At 44.0% G+C, this 23,751-nt stretch overlaps 1 protein-coding gene across 2 annotated transcripts in view; it reads right to left on the reverse strand.

Annotated features, from left to right (window-relative positions):
- ARID1A (AT-rich interaction domain 1A) overlaps positions 1-23,751 on the reverse strand; it is a gene marked incomplete at its 5' end in the record, with an annotated part of 70,042 nt that overhangs the window by 31,876 nt on the left and 14,415 nt on the right. For both annotated transcript variants that reach the window (XM_082653685.1, XM_082653684.1), the window contains 3 exons: positions 9,043-9,159; positions 10,168-10,620; positions 11,921-12,133. In XM_082653685.1, coding sequence (XP_082509811.1) covers positions 9,043-9,159; positions 10,168-10,620; positions 11,921-12,133 — 783 coding nt within the window. The remainder of the gene's footprint in view (positions 1-9,042; positions 9,160-10,167; positions 10,621-11,920; positions 12,134-23,751) is intronic.

Genomic DNA, 23,751 nt, shown 5'->3' on the forward strand with positions numbered 1-23,751 from the left:
GGTTTACTAAGTATTTGCCTGACACAGGTATTAGACACAGGCCTGAGTACTCAAGCAGAAGTACCAGCATAATGCTACGTCAACATGAAGAAAATGGGAAGAAGTCCCAGAGAAGGTATTTCACAGCTAGGTTTTGAAGCCAAAGTAGAAGTTTGCTGGGCTTTAAAAAAAAAAAAAAAAAAGGTTGGGGGTAGGGGGGAAGCAGAGATCACACACACACCTTAAGCAAAAGGACAATGGCAGGAAGGACCACGGCTTGTGAGGAGCTTAAGGCACATGCGAGTGGCCAGAGATGAGGTTGCAGAGGTATGCTGGGAGTTGTAGATGGCCCCATAATAGTGTCTGGACTGTAGGCACAGGGAGTCAGGGCCCCCAGAGCACCCACAAAACAACTGGTTTACTAGACACGGTAAAATTTATTGTATTCCAAAGTCTCTGGCATGATATTTTATTTGAAAATATTACTCTCAGCTTTCAGGGTCTAACTCCTCCTTGCTTCAGAACCGTAAGACACATGAATCACCTGGAGATCTTGTTAACAGTGTTGGATTCAATAAAGCTAGTGTGGGGCCCAAGAATCTGCATTTCTTGCAAGCTCCCAGGTGATATCTGTGCTGCTAGATAATGGACCACATTTTCCCCAGTACCAAGGATCTAACTGATTAAAGTTTTAGCATTAATCAGGACACTGCTTTAAAAAAAAAAGGCACAGGGACTTCCCTGGTGGCACAGTGGTTAAGAATCCACCTGCCAATGCAGGGGACACTGGTCCTATCCCTGTTCCGGGAAGATCCCACATGCTGCGGAGCAACTAAGCCCGTGAACCACAACTACTGAGCCTGCGCTCTAGAGCCCGTGAACCACAACTACTGAGCCTGCGTGCCTCAACCACTTGAAGCCCACGTGCCTAGAGCCCGTGCTCTGCAACAAGAGAAGCCACCGCAATGAGAAGCCCACACACCACAACGAAGAGCAGCCCCCGCTGGCTGCAGCTAGAGAAAGCCCGTGCATAGCAACGAAGACCCAACGCAGGCAAATAAATAAATAAATAAATATTTTTTAAAAATAGACTTAAAAAATTTTTAAGAAGGCACAGAGCAGGCTCCCATACAACACAAGGAAACCAAAGAACCACTTTTGTCAACTTTTCAGTTTGAGGTGATTCCCCAGTTGGTTAGTACCTCCAGCAGGCCTGATCTATAGATTTGGCCATCTTCCCTCTCCCACTCCTCCCTGTGCCTTCAGTTCACAACTCATCTATGCCTCCATCACAGGCAGGTCTGGGCAAAAAAGGGAAATGGAAATACATTTATACTCTTCTTTTAGGACAAATCTAGTAAATGTTAAATGACAAAGGGTTCAGGCTTTTGGCTAAACATTAAGAGAGGATCAGATTGTCCATGACTTTCCTCTGCTGGGTGGGATGCTAAAGGAAATATTTCATCTAAAATATCAGAGAAAACTGGATTCAAATTCCAATTCCGAGCCTTAGTTTCTTCTTATGTAAAACAGAAGTGATTATTCAACTTAATACATTTCAATTGCTGCCTTTCCAGGAAGATTCGTTTTGGCTGTAGATCCTTTCCTGGCTTCACTCCTGCCCTCTAAGATTCAGATTCTACAAGAGTTCCCTCCCATTTCCTCTTTCCAGATCACTATAACCCAAGCTCTCAAGATTTGAGAACATCACAGTAGTAAAGCATGAGTGCTAATAGCTACTTTGTTGTTAAGTAGAAATCTAAAGAAGGGCTTGGAAACCCAAGTGATACAACAGTATCTTTAGATAATTTAACAGACATTAAAAATCCTACTCCTGGGCTTCCCTGGTGGCGCAGTGGTTGAGAGTCCGCCTGCCGATGCAGGGGACACGGGTTCGTGCCCCGGTCCGGGAGGATCCCACATGCCGCGGAGCGGCTGGGCCCGTGAGCCATGGCCGCTGAGCCTGCGCGTCCGGAGCCTGTACTCCGCAACGGGAGAGGCCACAACAGTGAGAGGCCCGCGTATCGCAAAAAAAAAAAAAAAAAAAATCCTACTCCAGCTCACCTCACTCCTGGCATCAACAACTTCCACACTTCCACTCCTATCTAACCACAGCAAACAAATATGGTTGAGATCTTCAATGGCAGTGTCTGAGACATTTTCAGTCAAGGATATATAGTGTCCCTTTTAAGCTAAACCAGTGTCCCTGATTCCCTTCTCTCGCAACTCCTGAAAGATGTGCCTGTTTATACCTTCCTAATGTTCTGCCAGCAGCGTCACCATTCTGTATCTATCTGCTTTATACACATGTGGGTCTTGAGATGAACCTAAGGAATTCAGGCCGATTCAGCTGCCTCCCTTTCCACGCCTTTCAAGGGTGCTCGTTACCCTTACACCTTTCCCTTGCTCATTCCCTTCCCTCCAGCCCTCAGAAATTAGGTCTTCTCCCTACCTCAGAAGTATTCCAATAACCTGCTTCATGACAAATCTAACTTTATATTCCTTGAAAATACTTTAGATGCACACCATCTTTGTCCCTTCCTTGGCTTCCAGAAATATGGAAATATGACATGATCCTGGTCCCCCTCCAATCTCTCCAGCTACGTGTTGGGCGCTTCTACTCAGTGACCACAGGCATTGTCCAGGGCTCCATCTGGCTCCTCTCTCCATGCTGCATGGTCTGGGTGGTTTAACTATTCCATGGTTTAACTTCATTCCATGGTTTAACTATTAACCACTATGCAGACAACTCTCAAGTTCTATCCAGACTCAGCTCTTACCCAAGTTTCAGTCTCCTATCTCCAACTAGTAACTAAGCATTTGTTTTTCGATATCTCACTATATGGGACTTAACTTCTCCTCAAAAATGCGTTTTCCTATTAACCTTTCTATTTCCGTCAATGAGATCCCCCCACCCCCACCCCAACCCAGTATACAACATTGTTAAATTTTCCAGCCAGTAGAATGCAGTTATTCTCAGTTCTATAGATTCTTTCCTGTGCATCTCACAACTAAGACTAGGTGGTTATGTAAATGAGACAGAGGGGTAGAACTCCACTGAACACCAGAACTATTTCAACAGTTTAACTTATCCCCTTGCTTGCAGACTATCCCCTTTTCAAACTACACTACACACCAATGGATCATTTCTGTAAAACATTAATTTCATCATGCTATTGCCCTAATTACATATCTGCAGGCCTATGAGATAAGATCCAAATGGCTCCCTTATCCTACCAGGGCTCCAGCCCCTGTGATCTAGCTTTCCATCCTGTTTGTTACTCCCCACCCCGGGAAGCCTGATCCTGACCAGCCCCTCTAAGTGTCATCCACACTGCATCCCACCCCCACCGAGCCTCTGCTCAGGCTGTACTTTCCTTTCCAACCACCCCAATACATCCATACCTAGTTCATTCTAACTAAACTTCTGCCATGATGTCTTCCCTCTACTATTTAGACATAAATGGATCACTGAGTTCACCAAGCCCTGATAGCACTCACTGTAACATTCAGGCACACATTCTTCCATCTATTTTACTAATGAAACAGAGGAGGATCCTTGAGGGTTGCAAGCATGTCATACTCAGACTCACCAACTTAAGAGCTCAGATTACCTCAGAAGTCATCAAAGTTCAACCCTTGTCTAATGCGTATTCTGCCTCCTATATGACAACCACAGCAAACAGGGTGCCAGGTTTTACAGGTAAGACAGGGAACTTACCTACTTTTCTTTTTCTTTTTAAAATATCCTCAATACTCCAGATCACAAAGGAACTTGTATGTCACACTTGGGCTTAAACCTATAGGCAACAAGTACCCAGAGGTTTTAGAACAATAGTGTAACTTGCCAAGTTTGATTTTTTAAGATGATCACTCTGGTGATTATGTTGAGGACAGACTTGGAAGGAAAAGAAACAGGTCAAGACTCTGTAGCAAAACACCTGGTGAGAGATAATGGGGGCCTGAAAGAAAGGCAACGAGGAAGGACAAGGGATTTAAAAGCCATTTCTGAGGTAGACTAGGATTTGGTGAACAACTTATACAAGGGATCCAGCAATCAGTGCCACAGAGCTGAGAGCTCCCAGGGTGTGCTGGCAACGCAAGGGCTGCCCTAACCTCCGAATAAACTGCAGGGGGCACAGCTGCAGGCAGTCTGTCTCTCCCAAGGTCTCCCCTCCTTCATTTTCAACCCGCAGTCTTCCCTCCAGATCATCAAGAGGCAAACGACAGTGTAAGTCACCACCACTATTATTCAAGTTGCCACTGTGGCTTCCAAGTCTAGTCATTTTTTTCTTCCCTTTTCAAAGGACTACCAAAGCTCATTGTTATTCAAGTATGGTCTTTAGAACTACAGCACCACCTGAGAGCTTCTTAGAAATGCAAATTCTTGGGTCCTACCCCACAACTACTGAATCAGAATCTCTCTGGGTAGAGGTCAGTAATCTTGTTCTAATTGATCTCCAGATGATTCCTAATGCATGCTGAAGTTTGAGAAGCAGTGATATAGCTAACCTCTACCAGATCAAGGCTTTTAATCCTATATCCATTTTGCACCACTGAATGGAAACTCTATCCCAGGTACACTTTCAAGACTAACATGTAAATTTACAAATGTGCTGCAGTAAGAAAAATTTGGGAAGCAGTCATTACTCCAAGGAAACCACATACACTTGAATGAATCACTTAAATAGAAGCTTTTCAAGATGCAACTCCAAGTCATTCTCAAAAATGACTATAATCAAAAGTCAGAAACCAATTTACAGATGACTCCCTTACAGATTTTGACCCAAAATAAAGAAAACTGAAGACTTAACGAAACACCTAGAGATTTGCTCACCCACCCCTTACAAGAACCTTCTTTCTTTCTTTTATTTTTTTTGGCTGCACCATGTGGCATGCAGGATCTTACTTCCCCTGACCAGGGATTGAACCGTGCCCCCTGCAATGGAAGCACTGAGTCTTGACCACTGGACCGCCAGCAGGGAAGTCCCAAGAACCTTCTTAACATAAGGTGAAGTGGTAGCTATAAGATAATGACAAACCCCAACCCCATTTCTTCCTAAGGCCACTGTCAGGAAGCACAAATAAATTAATCTATCCTCTAAAATGAAGTTTGGGCATTCCCATATCAGTCTGTGATAACTGCTTTGCACTAGCAGTGAAAACAACAATCTGGTAATATGGTCACGCTGTCCCGTCAGCCATACACTTTTTGGATGATCAATGAACCTGCTCAGGTTTATTTGTTCAATGAGTTGGAACCTACTATATGCCAGGCACTATGATGGCATTGAGCAAGACAAAGCAAGTCTACCCTCACTAAGCTTGGAATAAGTAACTGAAATTACCCTTGAGATAAGCACTGACAAGAAGCATGGGCACTAAGATGGTCTATTACAGTAAAGGAACCTGACATAGTTTGGACTAGTGGATCTCTACAGGGGCTGTAAATCAGAATCACCCAGGACAGCTGCTAAGCATACCAAAGCCCAAGCCTCACCCCATATCAAACAAATCAGAACTCTGTGAACCCTGGCCATTGGTTTTAAAGATCATTTGCTTCCCAGGTAATTCTAACATGCAGCCAAGGTAGAGAACCACTGGTTTTGGGTATAATGCGATACGTGTTATGGGCACAGAGGTCAATAATACAATGCCTACCCTCCAAGAGCTTTCTGTCTAGTGGAAAAGACCCAACAACGTAGAAGTATCAGCAAAATACTCTAGCAAGATGGAGCAAAAAACCCTCAGATACAGGATAGTGCTTCTCTGGGCACAAGGGTAGGGAAGTGATCCCACTGGGCTATATAAGGTGCTTTTACCTGTTCCAGCAAGGTTTGGTTTCTAAAGATGGGTACTCAGGCAACTAATTATTTTTTATACCTTTTCATATATCTTAAATATTGCAGGCTTTTAAAATAATAAAATAAAAACTACCTTTAGGGACTTCGCTGGTGGCACAGTGGTTAAGACTCTGTGCTCCCAATGCAGGGGGTCCAGATTCGATCCCTGGTCAGGGAACTAGATCTCACATGCATGCTGCAACTAAGAGTTCACCTGCCACAACGAAGGAGCCTGCCTGCCGCAACTAAGACCCAGCACAACCTAATTAATAAATAATTAATTTAAAAAACTGTCTTAAGTCAGTGAAGGCATCATAGAAGTTATTTACGCTGAGATTTTTTTTTTTTTTTTTTTTTTTGCCGTACGCGGGCCTCTCACTGTCGTGGTCTCTCCCGTTGCGGAGCACAGGCTCCAGACGCGCAGGCTCCGCTGCCATGGCTCATGGGCCCAGCCGCTCCGCGGCACATGGGATCCTCCCAGACCGGGACACGAACCCGCGTCCCCTGCATTGGCAGGTGGACTCTCAACCACTGCGCCACCAGGGAAGCCCCTTAAGCTGAGTTTTGAAGCTTGATTAGGAAGGAGTTTTCTGGGGAAATGATCTTGAAGATGTAGTCTGAAATATGAACGGGAAAAGTTAGGAGGAAAAGTGTATTAGGCAAAGGGAAGATTGTGTGCGAGGGGCTGGAAGCAGAAAAGGCATGGGGCCTTACAGAAACTGAGAGGGCAGAGAGCAAAAAAGGATGAAGCAGAGGTTCTCAAAGTGCCATCCTTGGTCTAGCAGCATCAAGAATTTGTTAGAAATGCAAATTCTGAGACCTCACTCCAGACCTACTAAATCAGAAAGGGAGGGCGGGGAGGGGGGCGGAGAATAGCCTTTGTAATAATAAGGATTTTGGATTTTATTCTAAGATTAATGAAAAATAATTGAGAGGTTTTAATAGAGGGATAACATAATCAGGATAATAGTAGCTAAATGGTTTGGCATTAATAGCTGAGCAAAAACTCCTCAAAATCTAATTTTTGTAATAATCAGGATCAGAAACCATACTGAGCCTTTAAGTCAAGGGTCACAATCGTAATGCCTTTAGGGCTAAGCCAGAAAGGCGAATGATTGAAAAGAGGGATGTGGAACACTGATGGGGCTGCACAGCATCTGCTCTGGAGCCAAACAAACACGTGTTGAGTGGAGGGATTCACTGGCGAACTTAGGGCTCCCTTAACACACCTGCTGAAGAAAGGAGTGGGCCTCTTGCAGGGAATCCAGCCTTCTCCCTTCTTCAGATGTGACTATTTCCCCAGCCTGGCTAGGCAAATCTGGCATCAAACCAAAATTTCGAAGAGTAAACCACCTTTTGTTTCTTTGTCCAAGTAGCAGAGGGATAAAAAGCAATTCAACAAACAAGATGCCAATAACCCAGCCTGCTCACCTCTCACACGGAGTTTCTACTACAAAGCAAATGACCCATTTGTATGAATCTACAGTAGAAGCCTGAACTTGGGAATGCTCCTTGTGATAGGCTAACCCAGGAACAACCCTCTCCTGGGCCCAAGAGGCTACCAGTGTCTTCACTTCAGAAGGTCAAATCAAGCTCTTGGATTCAACAGTATAAGGCCCTCAACCCTCAAAAGACACACAACATGTTTGTATGCTAGGTTTCTCAGGACTAAAAGCTATCAAATACAGTCCAATCAAAAGGTCACTAGAAACAAGCAGAAACTTTTTGATGAGGAGCAACTTACAGCACTGGTAGAAATCCACCGATCTGGATTCTTGCCACAATATTGTGTACCTCACCCAGATTTAGCTACAGACCATAGATGATGAGGGAGTGGTTACACAGTTCTGACTGAATCAGGTTAAAAAGCACATTCCAGTGAAGTTCAGGATGCAGAAAAGGATTGCAACAGACATTAATGAGAAGGGAACAAAGAGTGATTGCCTTATTCAGACACTTCCTCCCCCAATTCCTCAGCTGAGAAAGTCAACAGTCTCCGAAGTCCCATCTGACAATAGCTATTCATCCTGGCCTGGGAAGCCTGAATTACAGGTGCTGAGAGACTCCACAGACCTTGCCCTACTAAGGTTATGGTTCAGAGATCTTCAAGGGAAGCCATGGAGGCTTCACGATGAAGTGAGTTCCTGCCTCCCACCTATTCCTTAAAGATCCCAAAACCATTTTCCCCAAAGTCAGAATAAATGAAGAGACAAGCTTCAAATCCAAGTAGAATCAAAATTTCAAAAGAATCTTATTTGCACCTGTGGCTGAATTTCCATTTCCTAAACTGAAGCCAGATTTGTAATGGCAGGTTTGCTACCTGCAGTCTTACTAGATTTCAGAACATCCCATTTTATTCCTGTGCCCAGCCTAAGTGACTTGCCTACGTGTACTGGCAGAGCTAAGACGAAAGGTAAATGTTCCCAGAACCAGCCTACTATGTAATAGTTGGTGTTAACTGCCTTTGAGTATCAAGTATAGTCCCTCTAAGATGATGATGATAACAGCTGACATTTATGGAGCACCTACAAGCACCAGTACTCTCTTTATATAAACTTATTTAATATTAACCTCTCCATGAAGTGGGTACTTAAGAGTTTCATTTTACAGATGCAAAAACTAAGGCACGGAGAGGTTAAGTGACTTGCTCAAGGATCCAGAGTTAGCGGCAGAGTCAAAATGCACACCCAGGAACTCTGAGTGTAGAGCCCAAGCTCTAAATCAGCAAACCACACTGTCTTTCTCAGGATACTGTCAGTCCATTCTACAAACACTAACCAAGCATCTGGGCACCAAAACCTCTACTAGACGAAAGCACCTATTCACACAAAACAACAACTAGCAAATCTGCTTTTACTCCGCCATGCTCAAGGTGACAATCCATGCTGAATGCACCCCAGATCCTACCTCCCAGCTTACCCCTCAGACAAACACCTAAAAATTAAGCCCTCAAAAGTAAGATGAACAAACAAAAAAACTTTAAAACAGTGTTTAGATCTCTAAACAGAGATCACACACATATTCCTCCCTGGGCAGGCAACCAAAACAGACATTCTATAAGGTCAGTCCATAAATTCCTATTCAGAATTTTGAGCCTGAATTCAAGGAATAGCTCATCATTCATTTAGCTCAATACCACCAAAACATCCAATCAGAAACTGGTTTTCTTTGCTTTTCTCTCTGCCCCCATCATCTTTTAGAGGGTGGCAGAAATACTCACAGGCAAGCTTGAAGGTCTTGACTGAAGACTCAGGTTCATATCTTCTTGCCCTCCCTTACTGGAGGTCATTGAGGGGGCTGAGGACGCCTGAGACCCAAATGAATCTTGAGATAACTCCTAAAACAAGAAAAACAAAAGCTGTGAGAGCTTGGTATTGATAAACCAGGCAAGCTTGCTTCATGATGAAAGGCCTATGGGACTCTCTTCAACAGGGGAAGCTAGGTGTGAGAGACTGCCCAATCACACACAATATTACCCAAAGGCAGAAAAAAACAAGCTGTGGCTCTTAAGAATGTCAACAGTGGACATAAGACTCTCTGATGGCACTCCTGACCATTTATCACCACCCACAGAACGCTGTTACTTGGGGATAAATGCTAAAGTCTAGCTAACTACAAGTTATATCTATCAAGGAATGAGACCACCTGATTCAAAAACACCAACAAAAAAACTCACGCTAGGACCTCTGCATTAAAATGAGTACTGCTTCCTTTAAAGATATTTATTCCAACAGTGCCATCAATGCACAAAATCTTTAATGGACCTGTCATCACTCAGTCATTCTCCTCTTTCTGCTCCTTAAAGAATAAAGCCCAAATTGTTATTTAGACTTTATCACCTACCTTGTTCATAGACATGGCTACAGATGAATTTTAGCTATTTCCCAAAATCAAATCCACTCTCAAAAAAATAAAGAGATTTGCTACCACTGAGACTATTCTAAAGAATGTGATGTCAGCTCTGACAGCAGTTTCAAATGAAGGGCTCCAAAATATTTTGAGCAATAGCAGAATGGAATGGCAGTTGGATGAATGTACAGTACAGCCTCCCAAAGTGACTGTTTTTAAAAAGACCAAACTAACTTGGATGCTCAAGTTCTGAATTCTGAGTTAAAAAAAAAGAAAAAGAAAAAAAAAAATCAGTCCCATTATCTTTATCTCTTTTCTGCCTATGCAACTCTCCACTGCCCTATTTCATGAGTATGGAGAGCTACAGGTTTTTATGCAGTTATATCTTTATTAGTTTCAATTAGAGAACCAATTTTGTAAGGCAAAGTTCTCATGACACCAGCCCCCAAAGTCTGCGGTCACACGCAGGGAAGGGCATGAAGAAGGGGCCTCTTACCTGTGGTGGAGGGAAGCGCTGCTGAGAATAGGCAGTTTGCTGTGACTGCTGAGACTGGGGCTGAGGGTACGCAGCCTGCTGGGAAAGCGTCGAGGATGCTGGCTGCTGAGGTGGCGGCTGCTGGTAAGGAGACTGTGCCTGCGGCTGTGAGTAGGGGGGCTGGCTCTGGGGGTGCTGCTGGGTGGTGGACTGCTGGGTGGGGTACGGGGTTGGGGACTGCTGATGGGGGGGCTGGGATGGCTGCTGGGAATACGGAGGCTGAGAGGACTGGAGCTGCGGTGGCTGAGACTGAGGCTGCTGCTGATATGAAGGCTGGGCGTGAGGGGTCTGGGATGGTGGCTGCTGGGAGTAGGGCTGCTGCTGCTGCTGGGGGTGAGGGCTTTGCTGGTTGTAATATGGAGCCTGGCCCTGCTGACCATACCCGCTGGGGCCTGGCTGTCCATAAGGTGGAATCTGTAAAAGGAAAGGATACTTTTAGCACTGACCCTTCTGGATGAAGAAAGATGATTATGTCAGAAGCCATGCCCTGAAGATGGGTATACAAAGCTGGCAAGCCAAGCCTCACATTTAGAAAGCCCAGGGTTTTTCTACCAACCCTGTTAAACTGAGCCAGGAAGGACAGCCAGGCTGGTTCCTAGTTGGTTTGTTCTTAAGTGGATCACATTCATTCGCAGAAAATTCACACTATTTAATAAAAATATGGTCAACTTACAAGAGTTCAAGAACAGCTGTTTTCATCAATGAGTCTACTCTTTTTATCATGGCCTAGACTGTTTTTATAAGCGCTAGGAATCTGTATCCTAGCCACAACGAAGAGTCAAGAGCAGCCTGGCTCAGCCGACTGAAAACCTAGGGTTTAGTAAGCCAGATGGTATGCCAATCACTAAACTACCCTGGTTCTCTTTTTCATTTAGTCTTCATTCAAAAAGTATCTGACAGCCTACTTGCTTACTTGTACCAGGCACTACTCTAGGCACCGGGGATATATCTGGCAAGGAGCGGGGAAAAAAAAGACCAATAATATCCTTCCCAACTCTCCTCCATTTTCTCATTGAAAAAAAAAAGTGATTTTATATAAGGGCATACTTTGCTTTCAAGTCTTAGAAGTAAAGTTACGTCTTATATTCTATCCCTCACCATTTTCAGTATGAATACCATTCACATATAAATGGTAGAAAATGCTGTCAAAACAAAAAATGGCAATAAAAAGATGATGGTGCGGATGGTCAGATAAAAGGAGATGAGTAAAATCTTAACATCTGCAATAGCACTGTTAGCATCTTTACTGTTCAATCCTCCCTTTTCCTGCTACTCCCAGTCCCTTCTAAACATTCACTTTAAACCAGACAGCTGTATGTTGAAGGCCTTGAGAACATGAAGGGCCTCTTCTCTCCCCAGGGCACATGGTATGAGCGGTTTTTCTTGGTAGCAGTGGATTGATTGGTGCTCAGCCACTGCCTTTTTCTTTCTTCCCACTTCCTTCAGAGATCGCCATTCAGTGGGTACAAGCAGGCCAGCCAGGTCAAAGAAGACAGATACGTATAGCAGGTGGCCAGGGAGCAGTTTTCCTTCAAGCATACATGCGATGGTGACCACAACCTTGGCCTTGTACATAGCACAGTGAAACTAACTGAGTCAGTTGGCCTATATTCCTTTCAAGAGGTTTGGAAGCCAAAGACACATTCTGATTCTATAGCTGAAGACCAGATCTTGGACAGCAACAAGGATTGAGGTAATCGGAGTCAACATCTACCTGCTGTGCATAAGAGAGGCCGCCCATGGTACTCTGCGCTCGGCCCTGCATGGTCATCGGGTACCGCTGCGGGGTCTGGGACCCATATGGCTGCCCTGGGTACCCATGTCCTTGCTGCGGTCCTGATGGAGGTCCCTGTTGTTGCGAGTATGGGTTAGTCCCGCCATATGGCTGAGGTCTCATCTTGCCCATCTGATCCATTGGACTGGATGGCTACAAAATAAAGAGCATTTCATTAACCTGAAGCTTTGATGTCCTCTAGCCAATATGAACACAAACCTTGGCATACAGGTCTGTATGGCACAAAGGAAAACAGTTACTATGAAATAAAGTAATGGTATAGACCCAATAACCCTTGAGCAAGTCATTTAACCTTCCTCAGAACCTTGATTTTGTCATATGTAAGATGGAAACACCACCAGTTTGTGAAAGCATCTTCTAAGCTACATACTAGCTTTATAAGTGTGGTACTACTTGAGATCCAAGGAACGGGCCAGGTGTGGAGCAATGAATACACGTACTCTATGGTACAGAAAAATGAGAACAAAGGCCCTTCAGCTGGGAGGGGATGGTGCTGCTATACTCTGCCATGATCCTGTTCAATAACATCAGAACTGATGCTTTAATACTGTGGTAGGGAATTCAAATACACAAGCCTCTAGATGTTTTTATTCTTTAAACAGTGGAAACTTATTTCCTTGCACATCCAGAGCCCATTTGTGCTATGGCACGAGGACTTAAATTTATGCTTTCTTCCAACTGGGTATCATAGCTAAGTTACAGCTGTTGAGGGAATTGTGACCCCAAATTTATTTAGAGCCTTGTACAACTCAACTGAAAAGTTCACCTCCTTTAATATTCAAGAGCTTGAGGGTGTAAGGCAGGTAGAGAGTATGTCTCTCTAAAAAACAAGATGCAGAGGTACCAATAATGGAACCTCAAAGCTCATAGGTATTTGGCTACAAACATAATTTCCAGCTCTTTGTGGTGCAACAGGATCAGTCAACTCATTCACTTTCTGACATAATTTTATCTTACTGGAGCTACGTAGAACAGAGGCCCAGCACACTTTCCCCTCCCAGAGATGCCTACCTATATCTATTGGTGGTGAGAAGGGAAGGAGTATCTCTAAGCACTTAAATAGATACACCCAAGTTGCCAAGTAGGCCTGCACCTGACGTAAAACCTGAAAACTGAATCTTAAATTGGGGATGGGGAGTAGGTATTAAGGAATTCAGTGGTTCTCAAACTTCAGAATGCATCAGAATCACCCGGAGGGCTTGTTAAAATGCACACTGCTGGGACCCATCCCCAGGGTACGATTCTGTAGGTGCAGGGGTGGGCCTAAGATATGCATTTATAGCAGCTCCCAGGTGATACTGATGCTGCTGGTCCAGGGACCACCATACTTTTAAGAACCACTGGCCTAGATAACACCTAGGGTCCCTTCTGGTTCTATTATTCTATAATTAATAAATTATTCTAATATATTTTTTTTGCAGCACACTACCTAAGTGTTTTATAATAATGAAGAAGTCGAGCTGTCGTGAGGAAAATGGGTAAGATAAAAAGCCACAGAGACTATTCTTCTAAATACTAACCGAAAAAAAGCAGAAACGAAGTTCTCTCTTAGGCTGCAGCTGAAATCTCACCTTAAAAGGTTAACACTGAAACCTCCCAAGTTTCCAAACTACGAGAATCATAGTAAAACCGTGTCCCAAATCACTACTACATGTCAATATTATTAAAGTGCTATTTCCAACAATCATAACTAAACAATTTTTGCCCAGACCTGCCTCTGTATCAGAAGCTCCAATAACATTCCCGATCATAACTTTGGAGCCACGTGGATTCTTTTGAGCCTGTTTAGGAAGTTCAAATTCAACAACCAAACTAGTGAGTAATAAATAGCATGTGGTCTTCCCCAGATACACCTGGCAATGGAGCCAAAACATCACCATTCTCTCCTACAAAGAGCTCAGGGGCTTACACAGCCACATCATGCCGCAAATAACAAGGAGATCCTCATCTTATCCTAGACTGCAGCTGCTGTCCACGTGGCCCCCAGGTGAAGAGACTACATTTGCTGAACAGAGACCAGCCCACTCTGGGTATCTCTGTCAGTCTAGATCTCCTCAACACACAAGGGGCAGTCATTACCATGGTTACTACGGAGCTTCTAGAGCAGCAGCTATTAACCACAGCTACCGATCAGATGTGAGAAGCTGCACAAATGCCTGGGCCTCTCCCTAGAGATTCCAATTTAGCGAGTCTAGAAAGGCTTGGCTCCCTCCCCCTAAACCCCTTAAGATCCTTGGATGATTCCTGTGTCGGGGGAGGGGGCAATGCATGGCTTGTGGGATCTTAGTTCTTAGTTCCCCAACCAGGGATTGAACCCAGGCCACGGCAGTGAAAGCGCCAAGTCCTAACCACTGGACTGCCAGGAAATTCCCTAGTTCTAACATATATTACTAGCTGAGAACCAGTGATCTAGAGAAACACTGCCGAATAAAATTTTCTGTGTTGTATGACTATTAAGTACTTGAAATATGCCTAGTGTGACTGAGGAACTGAATTCTTTTTATTTACTTTAAATTCAAATAACCACATGTAGCTGGTGGTTATATTGGATTGCACAGTTCTAGAGCAATACTCACAAATCATTTTCACCTCTCCCTGCTCAACAACAGCCCCAAACTTCCTACCTACTACATCATGTACAGTAACAAATAGAAAGAGCAAAGAAAGTAATAAATCGACAGACTTGGGTTCAACTCCTAACTCTTGTCACTGACCTTGAGCACATCAATTCTTTAACTAAAATGCACATAACTGGGGCTTCCCAGGTGACGCAGTGGTTAAGAATCCACCTGCCAGTGCAGGGGACACGGGTTCGAGCCCTGGTCCAGGAAGATCCCACATGCTGCGGAGCAACTAAGCCCGTGCATCACAACTACTGAGCCTGTGCTCTAGAGCCCATGTACCACAACTACTGAAGCCCGCGCGCCTAGAGCCCGTGCTCCGCAACAAGAGAAGCCTGCGCACCGCGACGAAGAGTAGCTCCCACTCACCGCAACCAGAGAAGGCCCACGTGCACCATCAAAGACCCAACACAGCCAAAAAACAAAAACAAAAAAAACATAAAATGCACATAACACACTTCACACAGTGCCTGGTACTTAAACACCCAATGAATAGTAGCTATTATCAATTATGATAAATAGTGCTTCTGCCCGGCTCTCAAATGGGCCACAGCGCTCCAGTTCTACGCATTTTTCAGCCTCATGCCAGACTTCCCACATGTCCAGCTCTGCGCAATAGTACCCTGCCCTGCCCTCCTGTCCACAATGGCTTCCACCAGCAGAAACCCAACCCTTCAACATGAAGCCACTTCCCACTTCTTTAGCACATTCTGTTCTTTCACACTTCTAAATGTCCTATTGTAAAATCAGTCAGAATCATAGGTTTAGCACTTAGTTGTCCAGCTAACTGACTGCATCTCTCGAGACTAAGTTCTCAGAAATCGGAGATCAGGTATTTTATCTTCAAAGTCCCCCGAAAGACCCCAAGTGCAGAACTAGGGCTCAGGAACTTCACTGTGCCAGGCTGCCCTACTTTAAGAAGTGGGTAGGGGATACTACGGGAAGAAAGCCTAGATTAAACCACCTAGCCAAAGGGCCAGGGACACCCCTAAACCCTAAACCAGGTTATGACTTTGAGGGCAGAAAAAAATGGGGACTGAACTGAAAAAGCAAAGGGGAGGGTAGAACAAACAGTCAAGGAAGAATGAGCACACCTCTGAGGAGACTCTTAAGTGCCATCCTTAAGTGCCTCTCTCCTATAACCAGAGAGGTCTTCAAACCACACAGGCATCCACAAACACACTGCTTAAAAACAAAAGGCTAAAGGCAAGTTACTCCCCCCTACCCACCACCCCCGCCCCATGTCTCACATCAGGGTGCCTGCACTCCCAATTGAGGACAGCTACTAAAGGGTTCAAGGATTCTTCCATTACTTTAGAAACTCCTTGCAGACTAAAAATAAACGCAAGTTAAAAAAATTCTTATTCTAAAAAATGAAATTAAGACATTTCCCTTTCCTGGACATCAGATTTCTGACCCCTTCCCTTCACTAAAGGGTTATAATAAACGGAATACACAGCTTAGCAACTAAAATATATTCAGTTCAACCAGATTAATCTGGTCTCATGTCAAAGTTAAACATCTGTTCATATCAGAAGGGGAGGTAGGCAGGGACTGAACTCACACTTCTGACATTTAAAACCATTGTGAAAGATTTGTGATTTGCAGTTATAGATGAAATGTCATCTTCCAATCTTTCATAACAGAGAAGGGGCCTTAAATCTTCACTAATCAGTTTTTTTGGAAAGTAGCAATTTCAGCTGAGAAAAATGCCTACTACATACAAGATAGAAAAACCAGTATCAGCAGTCTGCAGGCACCAAGGAAGAGGCAGAGGATGGGAAACACCAAAGAGCCAGAGATTCCTCTCTGGGAAAGACAGAGAGGAAATCCCTTCAATGGGAAACCACAGGAGTAGATTACTGTGATTACACTTCAAAAGCAAAGGCTCTGCCACAAAGACACATAATTGAGAGGAAAATGCTGCCCCCTTGATCAGGGCAGTCGGGCCCCCTGCTATATACTCTCCTACATTCATAAAAAATAAAAATAAAAAAGAGGAAAAGAGCCATAAGAAAACCCCCATCTCTATTCACCACTTATCTCTTTCCAGATCACTGGACGTCTTACAAACTGCCTGCCAAATGAAATGCATCAAAAGTTGTAGTTTCCCTAGGCATCAAAGGCAAGGATGCCTAGCAGGCTGGTCCCTTTGAATATATTCAGAACAAACAGCTTACAGACTAACCACTTGCACAGAGTTTCCCTGCTCTAAGCAAACGGAATTAAAAGCCCCTCCAGATCAGAGGGCTAATGGAATCCCTTACAACTTCTTATTGCACCAAGGAAAGCCATAATGACCTAAGGGGTTGCTGAGATATAACACACTGGACTTCAAATTCTCCAACTTCTGATCACAACTGATTGAGAAGAGAGCAGAGAAGGCGGGGCCAGGGACTCCAAAGTGAGAGATACTGTTCACCAAAATGCACCACACCACATGCAGTGGCACCAGGAAAGAGAAACTTCTTAATTTTCTTGAAATAAAAGTCCAACTGAGGAAAGTTCCAGGCTTCAGTCCCAATCCAAAGATGCAGAAAGGAAGTGACTGTGTAGCAAACCAAAGGAACCAGATTTGGTACCCAAGGACCAGCAAGAACATGACTGGAGAGAGATGGACTGGGCTGCCAAAAATGTGTCCATCAGAAAGCAGAAGTCTTGACTACCACTTGTCCTGTCACCCTAAATGCCAACTAGTTGAGGCTAGTAGAAACCTAGAATATTATTTCTTACTCACTGCGCTTTCAATTTATTCCTGGCCAGATTTGTTGTATGACTTTTAATAACAACAATAAAAAAAAGCATCCCTGGCTCTTTAACCAAAAGAACCACCTAATTGATTCCCACAGTAATTAACCTGCATTTTACCTCAGAGAGCGGTAGTTAAGGAAGTCGGCACTGCTATTTATAACTCATCTCAAATTGAGGGCAGACTGCCTAAAATCTAACACATCCCAGCTGTACTCCTGTTTGAACTGGGGCCAAGGGAATTTTTTAAAGCAATCTTGGCACCGAATGAATGACACCAACAGTATGAGAGCTCGAGCGGTTGTGTTGTGGTGACGTAGCACTGGAGGTGGAATGGGAGGGGGCCAGTGTACTGTGATCCCTCTCGTGCACGCCTGCTGCTTGCTGAGTCCCAGTACAGTAAGCTGGGAACCGCCCACTGAGAGCCAAACACAGGAAAAGGCTTTTCCTGTGGAACGCCTTGAAGTGAGAAACACATGGCTAATCTGCATAAACGCGAAGCCACACCACCCCTGCCAGGAAGGTTAGTGCTCGTAATCTCTGGCCATGAAGCTGGCTGCCTGGGAGGACTTGGACTGGCGCCTGATAACCCAGAAAGAGCCGAAAGAACAGATGGGTAAGGACCCCGGCAGAAAACAGCCCCAGGTCACGTGACTCGCCACATGGCCCCGCCAGCACAAACTATTGTCTGGCTGTGGAGCTCCCATACAAAGGCACCCAGCCTTGGCTTCCTGTGATTACAGGGACAGGCGGCAGCTGTTGATCCAGTTTCCCTATGGGACGCTCCCCTACTGAGGAGCATTCCAGGGAGGGATAAATACAAAAGTTAAGGCCTCTCCCAACCAACGTGCTCTCAGCTTCCCGCAAGCTCCACGTGGCCCCACACTCAGATCTGAGGAAGGACCGAGTAGATTCCATAGAGAGAACCACCCTTTGCACCCTGATACACGTGAGCTGACCAGCATAAATCATTCTCACAGTGCCCCCCTCCCCAGCCACACAGACATCTGTATCCTCATCCTGTTTTTTCTCACTCCTCCAGTACACTTCATGGCTTTGAAGACTGGTCTAGGGGCCCAACCCCAATCAAGGAAAAACTGCCCAGAAACCTGCATTTAGTTCTATCCCCAGACCCTGCCTCCTAAAATAAGGAGATTCCTTCCCTTCATTTTGTTTTGCATTTAAACAGTCATGTGCCCACTGTTTATGTGACCCAGGATAACAAGAGATTCTTCACTTCCTATTTGGCCTCACCAGAGACATCACTGATTTCCTGAAGCTACACCGATGATAAGAAAATAAAAATCTCTCATCAGATATACCAACACCTGACCCAGGAGATCAACCCACTCAGCCTATGTTTCTTATCATTCATAACCTGAGAATCACACCCCATTTTTCTACTTCACAAGAGACTGAAAACAATTCTTTCATTTTAGTTCTAGTTCATTCCAGTTCTCAACAAACTGGCCATATGCCTATGGTGAGAGAGGAATTACCAACAACTAGTTTACAACTACCACCTGAAAGAGACAGTTTTTTAAAAAATTCTTTCAACGTTCCATAAGTGTCCAAGTTGAATATAAATAAAAAACTCAAAGTCAATTAAAAGTTCTATCTACCCCATTCTGTTTACAGAAACGATTCTTGAAGATCAGGGCACATTCCCCTTTGCAGCCTTAAGTAAGAGCCCATTTCAAAGACATGACCTGAAGCATCAAGCTGACCGAACTCCTAGGAGGGGCTGCAACCTGACAACAGACTCAGGACCTTCCAACCCACACTGTCTCTAATGTGATAGAGAACAAGACAAGATGCCTGGCTCTCTCCCTGGCTCAGAGGTATTTAGGCTACTGTGCTCCATCTTTCCAGACCAGAAAATCAGAAAAAAACTCACTAAGGGTAGAAAAAAGAGACCAAAGGGGGAAAAGTCACTGAATCTTCCACAAAACTCAAATAAATTATGAGAGCCAACCGTAATAACCACCTCACAGCTGTCCCCCAGAAGAGGCGTGACAGAAAAACCACAACCAGGTGGCTGGCATTTCTTTATTTCTTCGCTGGGTCCTGAAAGAGCTCTTCAAATAAAGCAAGTAGAGCATTAAAGTAATAAATTCCCCAACAAATGATAAAGTTCTTCTCATCCAGAGCACTTTCATTAGCCACCTTTCAAAGAGAAAGTGCTCTTCCAAAAATGATGATCCCTTTTTCGGAAGACCAAACTTAGCTAACCAATTTCTCCCAATTTCCAATGAATTACAAAAGCCTCTAAGAAAGACACATACCTTCTTGAGAAAGAATTCTTCAGGTACTACTTAAAACCCAGGTATATAATATATAAAACAGTAAGGCCCCAAGACAATGATTAAACAAGAATGAAATGCCATTTGATAAAATTAAACAACCCCTTGTTTACAACTTTTTAATCTCAAGAGTAAGACAGCATTACAACACGATGAAAAGAGTACACTAGACTAAGAGAATGCCTGAGTTTCAATCCCAGTTCTCTGACCAACTGGGGAGAGAGGGGTAGGCACTAATCAGGCTGTACCTAACCTCTTCAGCTACACACTTGAATCCCGCCCTCTAGATTCTGAATCAGCAGCTCTGGGATGGGGCCAGGAATCTCCTCAGGCAATTCTCATGTCCAGTCTGGGAGCATTTGGGCTGCATGGCCTCCCTCCAAATCTCCTCCCATCTCCAGCACAGAATGACCCTAGAACTCAGATGCACGTTCAGCTTCCTTAGCCAACCTATGGTCTGAAGAGGGCAGTGCCTGGCCAATAGAGAAAAACTAGGAACGGACCTCAGATTCCCAAATAAGCAGCATTCTCAAAGCCAAGATTTCCCAAATTCTTATACTTAATCCCCGACTGTCTTGTTCACCTGACCACCTATTACTAACAATACTATATGCTTTACTTATTTACCTTGTTCACTGTCTGTATCCTAGACTAGAACACAAACTCCGGGAAGGTAGACATCCGTGTGTAAAACAAACTTTTCTACTTTAAAAGAGGAAAAGAAAGGGGACTGTGAAAGAGAAAGTGGACTCCTAGAGGTCTGGGCAATTCCTAACCTTTCATGCTGAGAGGAAATGCTTGGTTCAACACAGTTAAGTGCTAAGAGCTCTGCCTCCACAATGCCTTCAACTTCTCTGTCCCTCAGTTTCTACATCAACAGAATAGAGACGGCACTAGCAGCACCCTCAGGGTTGAATAAGTTAATACATTAAAACGAAACAAGACATTGTTCTTCAAACCAGCTGGACATGCTCCAGCCTCAGAGTCTTTGTATTCACTGATCTCTCCACCTGGAATACTCTTTCTTCTCTCAGGTATTAGTATAGCTCTCTCACATCAAATATCACTTCATTTTGGCCGCCCCTGGTGTACCCATTTAAGATTTCAATCCTGCACACTTCTTACAGTTGATCCCTGATTAACTTTGCTCCTGAGCACATATCACTAAGCATACTATATGCTAAAGTTTACTTATTTATCTTGTTTAAAGTCTATATCCTAGACTAGTATAAGCTACAAGGCTAGAATACAAGGTATGTGTCTGTGTTTGATTGCTATCTCCTCCAGCACCCAAAATGTTAGCTATTATCATCCTACACAAGTCCCAAATTTCTAAGCAATAAAGCTTAGAAACCAGACCCAGTTCTGGTCCCACACACTCAAGACCAGAAACCCAAAGTGGTCAACTAGAAGTTAACTAACAATCAAATAAATTACTTCCCTCTCTCCATACTCAATAGGAGAAAAAGCAGAATGGAGCTGAAAGCAGTTTCAAAATATCCACTTAAAAAACAAGAATACTACAGGACTTCCCTGGTGGTGCAGTGGTTAAGAATCCGCCTGCCGGGCTTCCCTGGGCGCAGTGGTTGAGAGTCCGCCTGCCGATGCAGGGGACACGGGTTCGTGCCCCGGTCCGGGAAGATCCCACATGCCGAGGAGCGGCTAGGTCCGTGAGCCATGGCCGCTGAGCCTGCGCGTCCGGAGCCTGTGCTCCGCAACGGGAGAGGCCACAACAGTGACAGGCCCGCGTACCGCAAAAAAGAAAAAAAAAAGAATTCACTTGCCAATGCAGGGGACATGGGTTCGAGCCCTGATCCAGGAAGATCCCACATGCCGCGGAGCAACTAAGCCTGTGTACCACAACTACTGAGCCCACGTGCCTAGAGCCTGTGCTCTGCAACAAAGAGAAGCCGCCGCAATAAGACAACTTCGGTGCACTGCAACGAAGAGTAGCCCCCATGTACAACAACGAAGACCCAATGCAGCCAAAAATAAATAAATATTTTTTAAAAATAAAGAAAACTTAAACACAAACACACTCACACACACACACACACACACGTTAGACACCAAAAGGGTTGACCAGTCCAGTTCTCAAGCTCTACCTACTTTCAGTCTGTTCTCCCAAAGGAATTTGTTCAATAGCTCCTTCCAAGAATCCTGACGGTAAAGCCCAACGGTTTTCAACCAGGGCAATACTAGCCCCAGAGAAGTGTTTGGAAACCAATGTACGAAAGTGCCTTTTAGGTTACCACAGCGATTCTGTGGTATTACTGACATTTATTACCTGGGGAGCAGGATGCCAAATGTCCTGCAATGCATCTCCACACAAAGAAGAGCCTCACTGAGAAATAATGGACTCTAGCCCATTACAAGTCCAGTCTGAGATGGAGAATTTCCTGTAACAACTGACCCTGGAGCAGTTATGGGAAAGGGAATCAGAACTGACTGGTACCTATCCCAAGAGCTCAACAGTACAAAGTCACCCACTAGCCAAGGTAATCATAAATAAAAATTTACTTTATGAAATAGTTGGAAAATAATTTACTGAAGGCAGTACTTCCCCAGTGCATTAATACAATTATAATTATATAGTTATTTGTGATTATTTATTTATATCTTTCCCTACTAGAAAGTACTCCATGGCATTATGAATCCTGTTGCCTGATACATTGTAGAAGCTCCTTAAGTAGCTGTTACATTACTGTAAGCAACTGCCAAATGGTAGGTAGGTACTCACAGGTTTTTCAAAAAAAGTTTTGCCACAAGATTTCTTACACTGGCAAGTCCCAACTATTGTATGCTTTAAATTAGACAATATTTCAGTAACAGGACCGGACAATTAAGTGAGCTAAAAAAAAAAGTTCTTATCCTGAAAATTCTTGAGAAATGGGGCATATGATCAAAGTCCAAGAAAACCTGATGGTATACAAGGAAAACAGGTTGGTATACTGCCTTCCAGTATATGCTTAATAATTAAAAACTTAACAAAATACAGACCTGACTACCCACACGAGGTGTTATGGGTTGACATCAGAAAAAAGTATTTCCTCCCACAAACCATCCTTTGGTGCTTCTACTAGCGAACGGACCTTATTGTGGATGGACCGCAGCCCAACTGAGCAGGTTAAGAATGAAGCACTAAGTAGGTTTAGACATTTTCTTCCCTACCTATTTGTTATTTATCAGGAATTGATATGGTACGCTTAAGGGATACATGGAGAGGCAAGGGGCACATAGCCTTTCAAACAGAGCTTTACCCAGGAGAGTATATATCAACTTTTCAGTAAAGACAACACTTCTAAATCACACCTAGTTCTTTTGACCTAGTTTCTAAAATACTACTCCCTCTTCCATATGTTAAATTGCTTTACAGATAACTGCTCAAAAATAGACAAAAAAGGCAAAGGCAAAAACTGCTTCCAGCCAGAAAACTTCAAGGCCTCCTTGCCTTCTCCTTTAAAAAGCTCTCTTTTCCCCCGTTCCTTTTACTTTATCTGTAACTCCAGACTTGGTCTGGCATGGGTCATATAAAAAGGTTCTAAATTTCTCTAAGTGCACAGTTTTACATTCTGCCCAAGTTTTTCCTTCTATACTAAAAAAGGTATCTGTGACATCACTTAGCTGTAGGAACTTGATTCACATGCAGTAGGGGAATCTGTCTGCCATCATGCTTTGATTGTAATCAATCCAATCAAGTACTATATTTTGATAAAGACACTGAGAAGCAGCAGCCATGGCACTTTCATTAATTCCTAGGGCTGCCCTGGACCACTTTCCAAAAATGCCAGCCTTTCCCTTGGTCCCCCTATGTCCACTATAACAAGCACAATAAAATAAGTTAAAGAATGGCCAAGGGCACAGCCTACCTTATTAAGATTACAGATGCTTCCAAATCCTCAGGCTTTTTTAAGGTCAGCAGTTCCCTGAATGAAAAGCCATAGAGTACTATAGATTCTCCTATTCTTTTCAGAGCTCCAAAAGTACATTGGTACCAACCTCCCCTCCTCTATACCACTGTCCACACAAATGTGTACTGAAGACCCTGGCTTCATCATTTATACGAGAAATGCACGAG

The sequence above is a fragment of the Grampus griseus genome (genome assembly GCF_964374135.1).
Source record: "Grampus griseus genome assembly, chromosome: 1".
Taxonomy (NCBI): Eukaryota; Metazoa; Chordata; class Mammalia; order Artiodactyla; family Delphinidae; genus Grampus; species Grampus griseus.